Source organism: Ornithorhynchus anatinus, chromosome 9, assembly GCF_004115215.2.
Source record: "Ornithorhynchus anatinus isolate Pmale09 chromosome 9, mOrnAna1.pri.v4, whole genome shotgun sequence".
In the NCBI taxonomy this organism is placed as follows: Eukaryota; Metazoa; Chordata; class Mammalia; order Monotremata; family Ornithorhynchidae; genus Ornithorhynchus; species Ornithorhynchus anatinus.
In genome coordinates this window covers 10552807-10571134 of record NC_041736.1, presented here as the reverse complement: position 1 = coordinate 10571134, position 18328 = coordinate 10552807, and the positions used below count along the sequence as shown (strand labels likewise).

At 40.2% G+C, this 18328-nt stretch overlaps 1 protein-coding gene across 5 annotated transcripts in view; it reads left to right on the top strand.

The window, feature by feature from the left end:
• ITGB6 (integrin subunit beta 6) overlaps positions 1-18328 on the top strand; it is an 86287-nt gene that overhangs the window by 26105 nt on the left and 41854 nt on the right. For 2 of the 5 annotated variants that reach the window (XM_029072382.1, XM_029072379.1), the window contains exons 1-4: positions 9716-9955; positions 10678-10757; positions 14087-14291; positions 15346-15592. In XM_029072382.1, coding sequence (XP_028928215.1) covers positions 9895-9955; positions 10678-10757; positions 14087-14291; positions 15346-15592 — 593 coding nt within the window. In that variant the 5' untranslated portion in view covers positions 9716-9894. The other 3 variants (XM_029072381.1, XM_039913156.1, XM_016228160.2) reach the window with 3 other exon arrangements.

Sequence of the window (18328 nt, the reverse complement as noted above, 5' to 3'; positions counted from 1 at the left end):
ATTCAGCACTCTATATAGAGGAGGTGTTTCTATGGAAATGGAAAACTTCCAAGAAGCGACCGATAATTCCAGGCAGGTATTCTCCATTTGCTCCTTTCCTAAAACCAGGGCAAACACCTTCCTCCTTCAAATTTGACTGCCTTCAAGAGTACTGCTGACATCTAGCAGAAAATGGCAAGAGACTTTCAAGACTTCAAAACTCTGATATAAATTCATACCCAGGGAGTTACTGACAAACCTAGGGAAACAGAAAAGAGGAAAGTGGAGCTATAAGGAAGAAAAGTGAGATGTTCTTGTCTTTGTTCTGACAGTCAGACAGATGGCATGGGAGAAGGGAACCTGAGGAGCTGATTCATTGGTGGAAGAGGTTCCATTCCTGCAACCTCTTCCTGACACCACCCAAGGCTATGAGTTACTGGCTATAGGGACCAATCTGTTGCTGCCCTAGTTGATTTTTCTGAACTGAGCAGTTCTTTCAGGAGCAGGGAGCCTGGGCAACCCTGATTCAGACAGCCACTGAGCCTTAAAACCTTCAGAGTAGCAGGTCAAAAAAGCACTTGCCCTTATTCCATCTCTCTGTGTTCCAAAAGAATGGCTACCTTATGGTGGAGCAGGAGAGAACTTTTTCAGGCTCAGAAGCCAAGAAGAAAGTTAGGCATCTTTGACTTAATGCCCTCTCTCTACTGCATTCACCTTGTTCTTACCCAGTTGTTTTTTTTTTAAATGGTATTTGTTAATCGCTTAGTACGTGCCAGCACTGTACTAAGCGCTGGGGAAGATACAAGCTAAACAGGATGGACACAGTCCATGTCCCACATGGGTATCACAGTCCTAATCCTCATTTTACTGAGGAGGCAACTGTGACAAAGAGAAGTTAAGTGACTTGCCCGAGGTCACACAGCAGTCAAGTGGTGGAGCCGAAATTAGAACCCATGTCCTTCTGACTCCCAGGCCTGTGCTCTATCCACTAGGCTATGCTGCTTCTCCACTTGACCCACCCCAACCAAACTGCCTCTGCTAATAGTTCCCAAGACTGAATACCAGAACATACTCAGAAAGGTGAGTTCATGGAAATGGAAAAACAGGGTGTTTCAGTAAAAGAGAAAAAAATCCCTCCTTCTAGAGACCTCAGGACATTTTCACAGAAGAAAATGTAGAGACATGCATTTAAGGATACTTATGTAGTTACTCAAACATCAAACGGTTTGCAATAGTGGGCAATTCCAAGCAACTGTTCTGCCTATTATTCTTTAATAAAATAGCTAGACAATGTGATAATGCAAGATTGGTTTTTTTCCCCTGCTCCCTGGCATTTCAAAAGAACACACTTTCATTAAACATTCCTTAACACCTGGTGCTTCTGGGTGAATGGGAGTTTTTCAAAGAACTGTGAATGAAAGCTATTGTTTGCTGTCTGGGCTTGACAGCTTTCTTTTTTCATTGTTCATTGAGGGAAAAGAAAAAAAAAGAAAAAGAGCAACCTAAACCAACCCCCACACTTTGCAAAATCCCCAAACACTTACATAGAGCGGGGAGAACTCAGCAACTAACAAAGCAGTCTCTCCTGCTTAATCCAGATTCATTTGAAATAGACTCCAGAGGCTCTGACCAACTTCCTGCACTCTAGCTGTACAGAAGAGCTACTAGATGACTACTGGATAATCCCTGCTGGGGAAAATCAAGAAAATCGCAGACAGAAGAGTTAGATAGTGGGCAAAATATATGGCCTTTTTTTTTATGACTTCTGCTTTTGGTAGACTTTTTCTTCTTTTTGGCAAGTTAATTCTCTATGGATCCAATCTCCAGGAACTTCGGCAAGACCCACCCAGTTATAAGGTTATCTAATTTATTTTTCAGCCTCTGTGAGGTTTAAGTCACCACTGAACTGTAAATTCTTTGAGGGAAGACTATTTTATTATACTCTTCCAAGCACCTGGTGTATTGCAATACACATAGCAGCTGCTCAGTACACTGTGGCCTAGTGGAAAGAGCATAAGTCTGAGAATCAGTGCACTTGGGTTCTAGAGAAGCAGCGTGGCTCAGTGTAAAGAGCTCAGGTTTGGGAGTCATAGGTCATGGGTTCGAATCCCGGTTCTGCCACCTATCAGCTGTGTGGCTTTGGCAAGACAACTTCTCTGTGCCTCAGTTCCCTCATCTGTAAAATGGGGATGAAGACTGTGAGCCCTACGTGGGACAATTGCCTTGTATCTACCCCAATGCTTAGAACAGTGCTTGGCATATAGTTAGCGCTTAACAAATACCAACATTATTATTTTTACCCCAGTGTTTACTACAGAGCTTGGCACAATTTAAGAGCTTACTGCCCTTCTGTCACAAATCCATTTTGTGGGTCTTCCCAAGGGGTCATCAAGGGATGGACTGGGTATCAGGATGGACCCTGGGTTCCTTTCAACCTGATTCTCTAGGTTTAAGCTTATCTGGAAGGGGAGCCAGGATCTATTTTGAGATCCTGCATGACACTTGCCTCATTTTTATATAAGGTTTATTTCTCACTATGGTTTTGTGAACCTCTACTGGAACACAACCACAGTGAACAATTCATTCTACTTTGCTTATTACTATTTGTCAGTCAATCATATTTATTGAGCACTTCCTGTGTGCAGAGCACTGTACTAAGAACTTGGGAGAGTACAAGACAAGGGACTCATTCCACGCCCACAGTGAGTTTACCATCTAGAGGACTGTATTTTTATTAGTTCTGTGTTAACTTATGAATAATGCAGTTGATCCAAAAGTGGTATAAGGTTTATAGCACCTTGAGGCAGACATTTTTGTTGGCGGTAGATGGGTCAGGGTCTTAATTTGCTGCTTCCACTGCCCCCTTTTCTCCACTTCCCTGTAATAACAAGAGGTTTCAAAATGCTTAACTCCTCAGGTTCAATTACTCTTTCATTTGAATGGATGTGGTAAGTGATTGGCAGTGCAAAGATGGTAAACGCTTTTATAATTAATTTTGGAGATATCTTTAAAATATTTTCTCTGCCCTTTCCTGAGTAACTTCTTAGATCAAGTGAGTGAGTCTACAGTATATTCCAACCTGCAGTGTCAAAGACTAGCAAAACTGGTGTTTTGCCAACATTTCTTGTACTCTCCTAAATTCTTGGTCCATTGCTCTTTAAACAGTAAGTTCAATAAATACCGTTGATTGATTACCTTACTATTAAGCTACAATTAAAGTGGCTTAGAAATGGTGAAAATGATTGCATAGAGATCTTCTGAGTCAGCCAGTACTAAAGAATCATCAGCCTACTGAAATTCTCATCAGCATACTGAAGTTCAGTGATGGGTTCTAGCTTCAGTTAAGAAGGGGAGAAAACGCAGCAAATTTCCATCGGTTTACCAATTTAACTTTACTCTGGGAGAGAGTTTATTTTTATAGTCAGATAAAGGCAATTTAAAGAGAGAGAAATGGGTTAAAATGGTAATATAGATTTGCTTAACTCACCTATCTTAATCTCAATAGACTCCCAGATCTCCCTCACTAATACTGACCTCTTCCCTCCTCCGTAATTCCACCTTTCCTCTTGCCTCTTGGACATTCCCACATGGATGCCTCACCACCTCTTCAAGCTTAATATGTACAATACTGAACTCATTTCCCTCACAGATCCACTCGTCATCCTAATTTTTCCATTACAGTTGACAATATTGTTTTGATTAGATCACTGTGCCAACCTCCTCACTGGTCTCCCTTTGTCCATCCTTTTTCCTCTCCAGTCCGTACTTCACTTTGCTGCCCAGATCATTTTCCTAAAATATTGTTCTACGAACATCTAACTCTTCAAAAACCTCCAACAAGGTTTGATTGATAGACTGAGAATGATGATAAATTTCGGCATGCAGATATTTCACAAGAATCCTCCTAAATGCTTCTCTTCATTCCCATGATTTTGGATGTACCATTTAGCATCCCCAAACTTTCCTACTAATAGCCTGAATTTTCCATCCAATGACATTTTGAGGGCACTCTGCTAGCAATTTACCCAAACCCTTCATAAAAGTATTGCTATTTTATAGTACAAGCTCCCCACTGTTGACCCTTGCCCCAGGCCTTCTATTTTGCTGGTTGATCGACTAGAAATGTCCAGCTCTTTCGCAAGAGTTTCTTATGACCAACACTATGGTGTGTTTATTTAGAACAATCATTGATGCATCACTATTTTCTATTTTTAAATCTTTCCATATACTGTTTCTGACCACCATCCTGCTATTTGGAGGCAGTTCAAGAGGACATGATCTGGCTTGCAGGAGAGTTCCTTGAGGCTCTGGAAAGAACATATTTCCACAGCCAACACACCTTCAGAATGTATTTTAATTTTGTTTCATATCTGCCAAGCTTAAAAACACACCTTCTCTGAGTTTTGCATTTGTATCCTATCTCCTGTTACACTGACATAACTCACTCTCTTACACACAAACACCCTCTCCCATCCTGCTGGCTTTTTAATTTTAAATAAAGCTAGAATGACTGAAGGGTATTCTCTCTGTTAAGTTTTTCAAACTTACAATCTTGAGGATACTAGAAATTACACTTTTTTTGGAGTCTCACTCAAATTTTGCAACATAATCAAAGCATACTGCCTTATGCAAAGTTCCAGAACTTGACATTTCATGGGGGTTAAGGTTTCTTATACTAATAATGGTTTGGTGATGAGGATATTGACCTGGTGCAGAGAGGTAAGAGGTGGGAGGTTGATAAGCTGTATAGAGAAGAGGAAGGTTGGCATTCTAAATTAAGCCCTGGTGCATACATGCCATAGGGAAGAGGGGCACAAGCACTTTGGAGGTAAACTGATAATTCATGCCAACCTGTGGGTCATGAGAGCACCTGTCTCCATAACCCCCATGAAGTTCACACCCATGAATCTCTATGACTCAGCCGTTCCACGGTGAACCTTGTTACTGCCATAACCAACACCCACCTCTAGAAGATGGACCCACTTGCAACCTATGGAGGGGGAGAACCAGCCTGCAACCAGTCGCCGACTGGCTACGCCCTACAGGAAACAACTGAAGCCACTTTTAACATTCCCTTTCCAAGAGACATTTGACTAGATTGTTGAACCATCTTGAAGTTGGTCTAGTAACACTATGAGTTGGAGGATTTGTTAATAACTATAAATGGTTAGAAAGGGCCACCAAAACAAAGACAACTTCCAACAGCACAGATTTCCCTTGGGTCCATCTGGGGAGCACTGACTCAGAGCTGATGGGAAAAGGATCTCTTGCTGAATCATCAGCAACTGACACTTGGGCTTTCCCTGGGCATGGGGTGGAGGGGAGAGGGGACCCACTTGGAAGGAATTTCCCTGGTTCCCCACTACATAGGAGACTAGGCATGGCCCAAGAGCTCTAATGAGAAAATGATGGCTGGTGCTAGATGGGGGGGAGAAGGAGTAAAGTCCACCAAGTAGAGGAATAGACTAGGAAATTCAGAAGGGGAGTCCCTGAAAAGCAAAACTCAACCTCAAACCCTTAAAACTTTTCTGAGCGAAGGGGACGAACACCCGAAGATTTGCTTCATTTGAAAATTCCCATAAAACATTTAGCTATTACAAACCACGATTAACACTACATCTCTTTGCAATTATAGTTACCTCCTTGCGAGCCAGAATCGTTCTGCTTCACAGGCAGGAAATGGAGAGACCGAGAGGTTCACTGATTTGTTTGAGGTCTCCAAGGACATCGTCAGAGGCTGAGCCAGATCCCCGGGTCCCTTCTCGACTTAATTTTCTCCATAGTTTAGTTTCGTCCAAGCTGAGGAGCAGAGAGAGACAGACAGTGGATATTTTTAGGCATGGCGACAAACCTCTCTTTATTTTTAGTTCTCCATACTGACAAGTGTATTTCATGGACAAGGGATGAGCTGGCTAATCAGCCAAGTGTGAGGTACAGCAGTTCAATTCACCTGCCGGATCCTCCCCCCCAAACCCTCCATCTCCAATTGAGCTGCTTTCATCGAAGCTGCTGGACCGTGTCGAGCGTCTTCTGGATGACCTGGCTCCGAAATGGGCTCGACTGGTCCCCTTGGCATAGTTCCAACCCCAGGGGAGCCTAAATTATCACAGCAATTCCCAGGGCCACATCCCAGCTAAAGGAAATGTGCATCACTGCCCTCTGCTGGCCTGAAGGTCAGGTCCAACAAGTGTTTGAAGATTAACACTCATATGCCAAGGAAAACCTTTGTTCTTCTGTTTGAGTGATAGGGACAAGGTTCACAGCATGCAGTTCTCAGGGGAAAGGTAATGGAAAATACGTACTTTGCTGACTTCAGTAAAAACTAGACTAACCTTAAAAAGTGAAAAATAGCTGTCTTTTTTAAAATACGTGCTGCGAGTGGGATGCGTATTCAATCAATGGTCTACCCCAGCCCTTTAAAAAGCACCTAAATACCATAAAAATGGTATTTGTTGAGTGCTTACTGTGTACAGAGCCCTGTACTAACCGCTTGGGAGAGTACAATGTAACATGTCTGGATATTGTTGCCCAGGTTCCTGTAGACTTAAAAAGCCAGCTCAATTTGTGATCACTAAAGACAAGGTCATGTAGGCTGCATCCTGTTTGCTCATCTCATCTTCTTGCTAAAAGCATCATCGGTTAAAAGCATCATCGGTTAAAAATGAGAAACGTTAGTATCATGGGTTGAGGAGGGGAGAATAAAAGAGAAGGTAAGCAGAGGAAAGGAAGAGAAGGAAGGATGTGACTAGTGTTCTCTAAGCTCCTTATAGTAGCAGCAGCAAAAAGAGAGTCCTCAAATCACTGGGCTAGAAGAGACCTGCAAAGATGCCTCATCCCAACTCGACAGACTATGAGTACCACTGAAAGTCTTTGAGGTCTTCCGGGAGCTGCTGGGTCCTGATCCGTGGGCCCTGGGGGCACACATACTGGAAGACATGAAGATGATCGTGAACTGCTCTGCACAGTCAACAGACTGCTATGAACTGACAAAAAGCCTGAAGAAAACTAAAATTATTTATCTGGGAAGTCCTACCCACACCAAAGCTTTTCACCCCCAGTGAAGAGCATATGCTTTTACTGAATTCTCCCATTTACCCCAACAGGGCTTGACTAGACAAGGAAGCAAACTAGACAAAGAAAGCCAAATTGTCCTTTGGGAGAATGCCAGAGGGAGTGTGGCAGCAACAGGGCATGAAGTTTTATATCAAACTAAAGTCCTGAAGTGTTCTGATGGCGTTCACCCTTCTATGTATGGCTGTGAGGTAATGATAATAATAATAATAATTATTATTATGGTATTTAAGCCCTTACTATGTTCCAGGCACTGTATTAAGCACTGGGGTGGATACAAGCAAATTAAGTTGGACAAAGTCCCTGTCCCACGTGGGGCTCACAGTCTCAATCCCCATTTTACAGATGACATAACTGAGGCAAAGAGAAGTAAAGTGACTTGCCCAAGGTCACACAGCAGGCAAGTAACAGAGGCGGGATTAGAACCCATGACTTCCTGACGCCCAGGCCCGTGCTCAATTCACTATGCCATGCTGCTTCTCTTGATCTACCACTGAAAGCACATCTGACTTTGAAAAGTCTTCTGTGTCAACTTCAAGCCTTACTCAACACCAGATGTTAAGGCAGAATCACCAACGAGGAGGTCTTAGAATGGAATCAGTTCACTATCTGAGGCAATGTGAGTTTCCACACGGCATCATGGGGCCTGGACTCCTGAGAGCAGATGAGAAACAAGCAGCTGCCATGTGATACACCCGAATGGAGGACAAACAAGCAAATGTACTAAAGATGGAGGGAAACGGTCTCACACAATTTATCAGTAGCCAACCCATCAGCCCGAAGGGTGTCAATCAGGACAGGGTTTACTCTCTTTAAGCAAAGGCTTTGGAAAGTTTGGAACGCCAAGTGGCAAATTAAAAAGGGCAAGTTCTGCCAGTGACAACTGAATTGGTGCTCTAAAGGACTCTCTTAAATAGGGAACTAGAGATTGTTAGTCTCTCCTAGACTCTTTGGACCAAACCTTTCATACGGATAACAATCATAAATTCTTACGAAGCACTGAACGTCTAGAATCTCAGTAATGTCATATATATTGTTTTTGAGTCTGGAGATGAGTGACGAGTAAACTGCCAACTCCTCAAGGGTAGGGATCATGTCCACTAACTACTGTATTCTCCCAATACCTTAGTATAGTGCTCTGTACTATGTTCAAAGATACTACAGAGTCACTGATAGAAATGTATTTGTTTTATCTTATCCCAGACAATTGTGTGTATCCTGTTCTTTAGGTCTTCTCTTTCAGCCCTGGCCCAATTTGGTACCTACCAACCACTGCAATTCTTATGTCTAATCTACATCTCTCCTTCTGCAATTGAAATCCCATTCTTATCAGAGACACTGGAAAACTCCGATCACACTCCTTCATGCATTATCATTTACCTGTAAATCACTTAATTTCTCTTCCCCATCAATCAATCAATGGTTTACTGAGCACTTACTACGTGTAGAGAACTCTATTATTATTAATCGTATTTATTGAGTGCTTCCTATGTGCAAAGCGCTGTACTAAAAACTTGGGAGGGTACAATATAATAGAATTAGCAGACATGCTCCCGGTTTGTAATGAGTCTAAAGGGGGGCTAAATAAATACGGTCCCTGGTAAATAAAGCCAAACCTTTAACCTTTCTTCACAGAATCCATTTCCCAGCCCTTCGATTATTGTTGCTTTCTCTCTTGGGAGATGGAAACAAAATGCTTCCACTTCCTCCCCAGTTGTAAAATTGTGAGGCTAAAAACTGGCCTTCAGCTCTCTCAATAAAGGACTGGACAGTCTGGCTGTTATTGAAGGTGGTTTCTCCATGCTCTCATCCATTAAATTCACTTGGGGAGAATATGTCTAAACAGGAATAATCTGTAGCCCAAAGAAGTTAAGTAATTTATCAAAGGTCAGTCAGGGAAAGAGACCAAGCCAAGAAAAATCCCCACTAATTTTCTACATTCGTGTCCCTCTCAAACCCGAAACAGCACCATGAGTTCACACAGACCATTCCAAAATCATGATGTACTCAGTTGGAGCATAGATTGGATCACCTTTCTTTGGTCAGTTTCTTTTATTGGCTTTTTCATATAATTTATTATATTTGGTCTTCATTGGTTTTTAAAATTTTTATGTTTTTGTGATGATGGGGGGGGGGGGGTATTTCCTTATCAACTATTTATCTACATGAAGGTTGAAAAAAGAGACAATGTTGTTTATAGTCTAAGACTAAATTTGACTAACAACTGATATATTTCTTTTTCAGAACTAAATGTATTAGATTTAAATTCAACAAGAAACCTGAAACAATGGGATCCGCACATCTCTGGAGGTAGGTCTACCTAAGTTAATGTTTTTATTCACATCTTTATAAAATAAATAGTGACCAATGTTAACTTCCTTCCTTTATTTTGTTTGAACCCTAACTGTACCAGAAACAGATATTTAACCGCTGCCTTGACAATGCCCTGAACAACATTTCACTCGAGATACTGGCTTTCTCTAGGACCCAGAAAGACTGCTAGTGTTGACACAAAAATCTCTACCTGGATGAGTTTCCCCACCTTCTTAGTGATTGTATACCTGCCTTCCTTATAAGGAGAACAAGGAAGTAAAGGACACAGTTCCATAATCATGTTGAAGTTGCTTTTAAGCACAGCTTGTCTTCTTTACCTATCCAGGTAGACTTTGTTTTCATTTTAATGAAAAAATTCTTTACCTCCAGTTTCTTTTCAAACAACTGTAGGTTAGCAGTTTGAATTTTACACTTGAAGAAAGCAGGAATTTTGCGGTGTTCAACTTTGATCCTGTTATGCCGAAGGTAATTCATTTTTTAATCTGTCTGCACAGCGAGAACTGAAAACGAATGGGGATTGAATTGCTTTGCCTGTTCCTTCTATTCCTGCAAAGAGATAATCATGCCCAAGGTAAGGCTCTCAAACAAGCCTGTGGTGTATTTCTTTAATAATATGTTTGACAATACTGTCGCTTGGTTCAAAATTTGATTCAGATTAGTTTTTGATTTTGTCTGCTCTAATGCTCACTGACACTGGGCAAAAACTTTCACCAGGTTTCAGGTACAGAACTGTGGTGGCATTAAGACATGTTTCTACAGTGTGCACTGTCGAAGTATGGGGAATAGACACAAAGGTTACTGAGAAATTTCAAAATAAGAAATCAAGCAGAGACAATGCACAGTAGATTTTCTGAAAGCAATGCAAGGCAGTTTAAGCACCACTTGAACAGTATCTTTAAATCATTTTAATTTACCAAAATTAAAAGCAGAGAAACAGCACAATCTTAAGTTCATCAAAGAAAAATGTTGCCTCTATCTTTTTGGCTAAACAACTTGTAAAATAAAGGATTTAAATTTTAAATGTACCTAAGTTATACTATGCATTTGTTGTATCAGAGAAAAGAAGCAAGTTACATCATTATGGTTACATTAGTTTGTAAATCATTACTGATTTTTTCTGTGACTGTTATACTACAGAAACATTTTGTTAGATGAAGTATTAAAGTATTAAGTATTTTGAAGACCAAGACACACTTGATACTGTTCTGTGCAAATATTTGGAGGCCTGAGTCTCATAAATGGAATTACTTAAAGTGTTCTTAATCTTTTGCATCTTACTGGGTTGAAACCTAGGGAGCTGCTCAGTGGAAAGTGCAGAGACATGTGAAGAGTGCATTCTCATTGGACCACACTGTGCCTGGTGTTCTCAAGAGGTAAAGCAAATGACCTCAAATAATTTCAAGCAGAAATGTTTGCAGAGCCTTAGGGACCAAATAACTGTGTTCATTTCGTCAGCCAGGGCTTGGGTACTTTGTCTAAATTCTGCAGGATTATTTGACTAGAAATACTGGGGAAAGTTCAATGGAGTCAGTCATTAAATTATTTTTAAAACAAATAATGGAGGGAATTTTTTTAATTCTGCAAAGTACTTACTATGGCCCCAATTACTGTTTGTGAGATAAATTTAAACATTATACAATTATATCCCAGTTTACACTCTTCTTCATTATTGAAAATGACCCTGCCAATTTTACTAGTTTGGTTGAAAAGGACAGCCAGTGTATGGCATTCAGTCCTGCCCACCCAAAGTAGAGGCATAGTCTGTCCCTGCTTATGACTATTACAGAACACCAAAGTGAGCGCAAAATTATTACTCGAATGGATCCTCATCACCCCACTGAATTTATGTATTTGAAGGGATCGAGTCATTGTAGAGCAAATGTCCCCACTCTGGGACTTGAAATGAATCTATATTCCTTCCCTATTAGGAAGGTTTTTCTCTGCTTCTGTTCTTTGACCAAAGAAATTCTGGCTGAATTTTTAACAACACTTTCTTTATCCTTACCCTCCCTCCTTCCTCATCTTTCCTTTACTCACCCCAGAACTCTTTACTTGACTCGATAGAAATTCACCCTTGGAACAGTAAGAAGAAAAAGTACTTGGGCCATAATAATGCAGTAAAATGACAGTTTGTATTTCATACTATTAAGCAAACATATGACTTCAGTGGGCTAGGGCTATACAACCAGCCACAGATATTTATGATATGAATTGCTATGAAACACAACCTCTGGGTTGTTGTTTAAATTTTAAAGTTTAAAATTTAGATTCAGATGAATATAATGTCTAATTTTTCATGAAATTCCACTTTGATGAGATAAAGGAATCAGAAACACAGATATCAAATTAACTTCTTCTACCCCCCACCTCCCCCCCACCGCCAGGGGAGGAACAAAGGCCTTGAAAAAATGTATTAGTGATTTTGGTCAAATCCCATACTCAGGGAAAGTTGTAAGAGGTAATATGGGGATTCAAAAACATAATAGATTTGCATATTCCAAAATCAAAGGGCAACTCTGAGTGAAGACAAGAAGCAGTTTCTTGCATTTACTTCCCTGATAGTCAATCTGGTCCTTAAAATGAATCTGTGTAACAGGAGTTTATACTATTGCTCCTGGATTTCAGAAAGCACTATTGAGCTCCACGTATCTCTGGTGTAATCAATTACTTCACCTCAGAGGGGATTGAATGTTTACAAAGACACCAAATTTCTCTCAGTAAAGGACCTTAAAAATGAAAACCCAAATCCTGTATTTAATCTATATCCATGGGATGAGGTATGAAAGGAATTTCTCCCATACCTGACCTTAACTAAACCAAAGTAGCCAGTCAAGGTGCCCACGTCTCTAGGCAAAATTCTGCTTTGTCATCACCTATACCTTTAACAGTGTGACCAGGTCACCAAGCTACAGAGTAACTTCATTTAAAAGGCCCCAGACTTGCTCTGATCACGGTTTAGACCTGATCCTTTCAAGTTAATCTCTGATCCAAAATTACATCTAGGAGTCTGTGTTCCACATGCTTTCAGCCTACACCATAGAAATATGATCCTAGCTGAAACCAGCATTCTGTGAAGTAGGTAATGTCCCAAAGGATTGCCTCTTTTTTTATCCATGTCTTCCAAACACATAGAAGAGGAATCCTCTGCACAGTGATGGGCTTATAAAAGCATGGGACACTGGTGAGGGTTTTTGTGTGTGTGTTCCTATCAGTCAAAGGTTCTTAAAAAAAAAAACCACCACCATGAAACTTTTAGTATCATTAAGGAAATGTATTGGCACTGGATGTTTTGAGACAGAAAAAAAAAATTTCTGAGTCCTTTAATTTAGACATATAGCTACTACTCAAGTACTCTCCTGGGGCAAATTTTATATATGTTGTGGGGTTTTTTTTCATAGATGATGTGTAGCAAACAAAAATCAGGGGATATAAAAGCTCTTAAAGTGATTCATTTTCAGTGGATCCAACACCTTCAAAGTAATCATTATAATTTACGAGGGAGTGTAAGGGCTATACACTATAGCCTTCCAATCTTTCTTGAACCTCATCTGGTACTGTTGGGGGAACTCCAGTGGGTGAGATGGAGAGTAACCCAGGGAAGACATCTCAAGTTTGGGTTTGTGAGCCTTAGTGGATATGTAATTTCAGAGGCTCCATTTGACCGCTGTCTGTTTAGTATAAATTTGATTCCACTCACACCTAAATCTCAGAGTGCCCAGCAAGACTGTAGCAATCACTGCCACAGGAATACAATGGAAACTTAGCAGAAGAATATGAAAACTGGTGAAGTCCAATATGAAGGGATTCCTTGGGCTCCTTTCTACCTCAGTCCCTCAAAGGGGAGAAATGCACATAGCACAGCCATTGGACAGCATGGGTGTAAAGTTCAGGAGGACAAGTTAATGACGGTCAAGTAATTTAATAATCAATATAAAGGTAACACCCCTGCCTCTAAGAGATAGCTCTTTAATAAAAGAAAGGGCAGGGATCGTATCTAACTCTTACTATGCTGTCCCAACTATTTGATGCTTTGCCCACCAGCATTCAATAAGTAATATTGCTTGATTTGTTTTATCCACCTTCTATTTTTAATAGTGGATTTTTCCAGGAAATCAATTGGGTGTGTAGCTCCTTAATACAGGCTACTGGGAGTCGCTACTAGGAGTCATGGATTCAGGGAAGACTCAATTCTTCCTCTTGATGTATTTACATAAAAGAGATTATTACAGTTATTCCAAGAGATGGGGATGGAGCAGTTGAACTCTGGAGATAACTTCCAGCCCTTTGATTCAGTCAACTAGTAACAGTCCCAAAATATGTGTTTAGGTGATAATGCATGCTTTACTAAACCAGTAAATTCAGAATGTCTAGCTAGGGCAAATGATATGGTTTTATTTCCAGAAACTTGGAAACAGTGGGTGATTTTACAGACACTACTAAAGAAGTTGCAACATGTATGTACAAATGAGACCCTAGTCTTTTCGTATAACTCAATGCTCTTGATGATTCTGATGCCAACCTTGACTCTTATGTTCCTGTACTGGTGGGCTAATGTCAAATGCTTAATCAATGGACAGATTGAGAGACTATTTTTTAGGTTAAACATGAAGAGAGCAAATAACATGCTATGCAAAAAATAATAATTTTCCATTTATTCTGTAAATAAATGCAGATTTTACTTTCTTTCCCTTCATTCTTTTAGAATTTCACCCACTCATCTGGAATTGGTGAAAGGTGTGATACACCAGGAAATCTTTTGGCAAAAGGGTGTCATTTGAGCGCCATTGAAAATCCCATCTCCAAAGTAGAAATACTTATAAATAAGCCGCTGAGTGTAGGCACCCAGAAAAATAGTTCAGACATCGTACAGATTTCACCCCAAAGCTTAGTTCTTAAATTGCGACCAGGTATGTTATGGCTCATTAACACAACCTCTTTGGTTTAACTTATCTGTTTCTTGGCCTTCAAAACTAAGTTTAAAAAGTCGTCGACTTCTTAAATGTTTGGAATTATGCAGTACTGTGTGTCTAATTGATTATTATTATATTATTATAGTATTCCAAATTACGCCATTTTTATTCAAACTAGAGGAGAGAGCTATCACTTTTCATTTTCTGGTCCCTTTCACTCCTACTGAAGATATGCAAAGATGGAGGAAGGTGGGGGAAAGGGAAACATGGGACAGTCATTCCAGGGTCTATGCAAAGTGGAACCATGAGGTTTGGCAAGGCAAACCCATTCTCAACAGTTTTCCCATCCAGTCCAGACTGCTGCCACTTTACAAAAGTATGATGCAGGGGGCCTTAATGACCACCTGCCAGTGAAGCAAGCCACTACAGTCCAAAAGTGATATCCACTGCCCTGTGGCCAACCCACTCTCCTGACCAGGATTATACTCCCACCTCAATTTATGCTCCTGGCCTGCTCTCCTGGGCCCAGTTCCTCTCTAAAGCTAGCCCTGGTGATACCCGGTCTCCATACCAGGATTATCTTTCCATCTCAATTCATGCTCCTGGCCTGCTCTCCTGGGCCCAGTTCCTCCCTAAAGTCAGCCCTGGTGATAAGGCAAAATGCCCTATCCTAAGAAAATAAGTCTTGTGGTTTGACTAACACAAAAGCAGGGAAATTTCTTTCAGAATTTTACTGTACCTTTAGCTGTCCCTTCGGTGTGTTGTACTTTCCTAAAGCCACAGAATTTAGTTGAAAACCTAAATGACTGCTAGTTTTCTTGAAAGGATATAAGCTGCCTCAATACGCACCGCTTTTAGGAACTTGGGAGTTGGAGTTTTCTGGCACAGTCCAGTTCATAAAACTTTTCTTGTATTTCTTTAAACTCTTAACCCCTTTAGGAAATTAATGTTGAAATGACAGGATATAGAACATCAATCAGTGTTGTCATGGATTGGAGCTAGAGTTCTGTGAATTCATTTCAGTTTCTTTTTCCTGCTGTGAATTTTCTAGGAACTGATAAAACACTACAAGTCCATGTGCGCCAGACTGAGGATTATCCCGTGGATCTGTACTACCTCATGGACCTCTCTGCCTCCATGGATGATGACCTGAATACAATCAAAGAGCTGGGGTCCACTCTTTCTAAGGAAATGTCCAAACTGACCAGCAATTTCAGGCTGGGCTTTGGCTCTTTTGTAGAGAAACCGGTTTCCCCCTTCATGAAAACAACACCGGAGGAAATAGCTAACCCCTGCAGGTAGGTGATGGAAGTGGACCATATCAAGTCCAAAAACAAGTTCCCATTCTTTACCATTTACCTGCCCTCTGGAGTTTGTTTTCCTGATTTCGGTCAGTGTGGCTATTTTTTTCCTGCGTGTCTGGGACTGAACATGATGTCAGCAATGAGTGTCATTCTGCTGCAAACTTTGAAAGGGTGACAATCCTGGCTGAGACTTTGGAAAAGGCCTATGCAGGTCCCTAATTATAGGCTATTAACCCTAAAGAGGACTTTTCCCACAGTGACAACAGTTTCTTTGGTGACTTGAACCCACTCCCTTATTTCATATTAACCACTCTCTGGATCATCAGTATTATCTTTACAGTTTTCTATGACATACTTTAGGAAATACGGTTTTCTCTTGTCAGTCTGGTGTGGGTCACTGAAGCCAATGGATTTAGTGGGATTGTACATTTTGTACCCATTAGAATATGACCAACTTCAACAAAAAGATACATGTTGTGTTTATGTCTTACAGACTGCGACAGTCTGTGAAATGTAAAGCACATACCCTAGATTCATAGTTTTAAAAATTATATTTAAATACCAAAAAAGGCTTGTGAAGTCATTTTTCAAACAAAATACATTGCCATTTCATGCGTGTTTTTTTCTACATACCAAAGGCATCAGTCTATAGAAAAGATTAACAGCTTTTAGAGTATCATTTTTCAAATATAAATAATTTCTCAGCTGGAGTCTATCCAAACAGAATATGTGAGGCCTTGAGAAACACATTTTTGATAATGATTCCATGAATATGCACTCATTAGGGATAGAAACAAATTTCAGAGAATAATTACATTTCTCAATAATCTGCCTCACTTCTTCATGAAAGAAAATTTCATGTTACCTGCAAGAGGATAATTCATTATAACATTTTTCTTTTTAACCTTTAAATATGATTTCTATCAGTGATCCAGACATATTCCTAAAGTAACGTGTTTTTTTTTTTTAGCAGTTATATACATTAACTTAGGGAAGACAACTATTTCTTTCTCCAACATAGAGTACTACAGAACAAAAGTCTAGAGTCTTTCCAAGTCCTGTAAATTACTAAGTTTGCAAAAGCCACATTCTGCCTCTGGGAGCATACTCATACAGATGTCACTGAACAAACAAGTGAAAACACAGCTTCATCAAACACTACTGGGTATGTTGGGTGTGGTGCTTAACTGGAAGAAAACAACTAACCTAACATACTCCAGGTTTATCAACAAATTTGACAGCACACTATATGGACTCACTAAAAGTGATGGCTTCATTTACAGAGAAGTAGTGTGGCTTACTGGAAACGGCATAGGCTTGGGAGTCATTCATTCATTTTATCATATTTATTGAGTGCTTACTGTGTGCAGAGCACTGTACTAAGTGCTTATGGAGGTGGGTTCTTATCCTACCTCCACCACTTGTTTGCTGTGTGATCATGGCCAAGTTACTTAATAATAATAATAATAATAATGTTGGTATTTGTTAAGTGCTTACTATGTGCAGAGCACTGTTCTAAGCACTGGGGGGAGATACAGGGTAACCGGGTTGTCTCTCATGAGGCTCACAGTGAATCCCCATTTTACAGATGAGGTAACTGAGGTACAGAGAAGTGAAGTGACTTGCCCACAGTCACACAGCTGACAAGTGGCAGAGCTGGGATTCGAACCCATGACCTCTGACTCCAAAGCCCGGGCTCTTTCCACGGAGCCACTTAACTTCTCTGTGCCTCAGTTCCCTCATCTGTGAAATGGGGATTCAGACTGAAAGTCCCATGAGGGACAATCTGATTACCTTGTAACTAGCCCAGTGCTTAGAACAGTGCTTGGCACATAGTAAATGCTTAACAAATACCATCATCATCATCATGAAATTGATCTAATTAAAGCCTGACATCTTCAGTTGGCATTTCACCTGCTTTAGAATAGCGGGACAGTACTTTAAATTTAACAGTTGACACAAAATGTTTCAGATTTCTTGAAGCAATAACAATAATAATAATAATAATTGTGGCTTTACTATTTGCCAGGCACTGAACTAAGCGCTGGGGTGGATACAAGCAAATCGGGTTGGACTCAATCCCTATCCCATGTGGGACTCACAGTCTCAATCCCCATTTTACAGATTAGGCAACTGAGGCACAGAGAAGTGAAGTGACTTGCCCAAGGTCAGACAGCAGGCAAGTGGCAGAGTTGGGATTAGAACCCATGACCTTCTGACTGCCAGGCCCTTGGTATCATTCCTAATGCACATTCCTAATGGGTGTTTCTGTTATTCTCCCACCTCAGTCAAATTAACTTTAAATAAAACTAGAAAAACTACTTTTTGAAATGTTTTCTGACAAAACTTTAATTTAAGGTTACTGAGTATCTTTCATGGTTGGAATCTATAGTAATCTACTGGCTACTAGATTTAATCCACTATATTCACCAATGATTTAGATGACCCTGCTGCCTCAATCAACAATTAATACCACTTTTTCCAGGAGCTAGCTGAGTTACTGAACTTTACTGAATTTATTCAGGATTTTTTTATTTCTAAAAGTCAGTATTCTCTCCATTTGCAATAGCTTTCTAAATAATCCTTAGATTCAGTTTTATATATTTATTAAAGCATATAGGGCTTATAAAAAGTAATTTAAAACAGCTGATAACTACTGTTCTCAGGGTTTTTCTTTGGCTATGACAAACAGTGCAAAATTCAAAAAGCCTATTTTCCTGGGCCTATTCT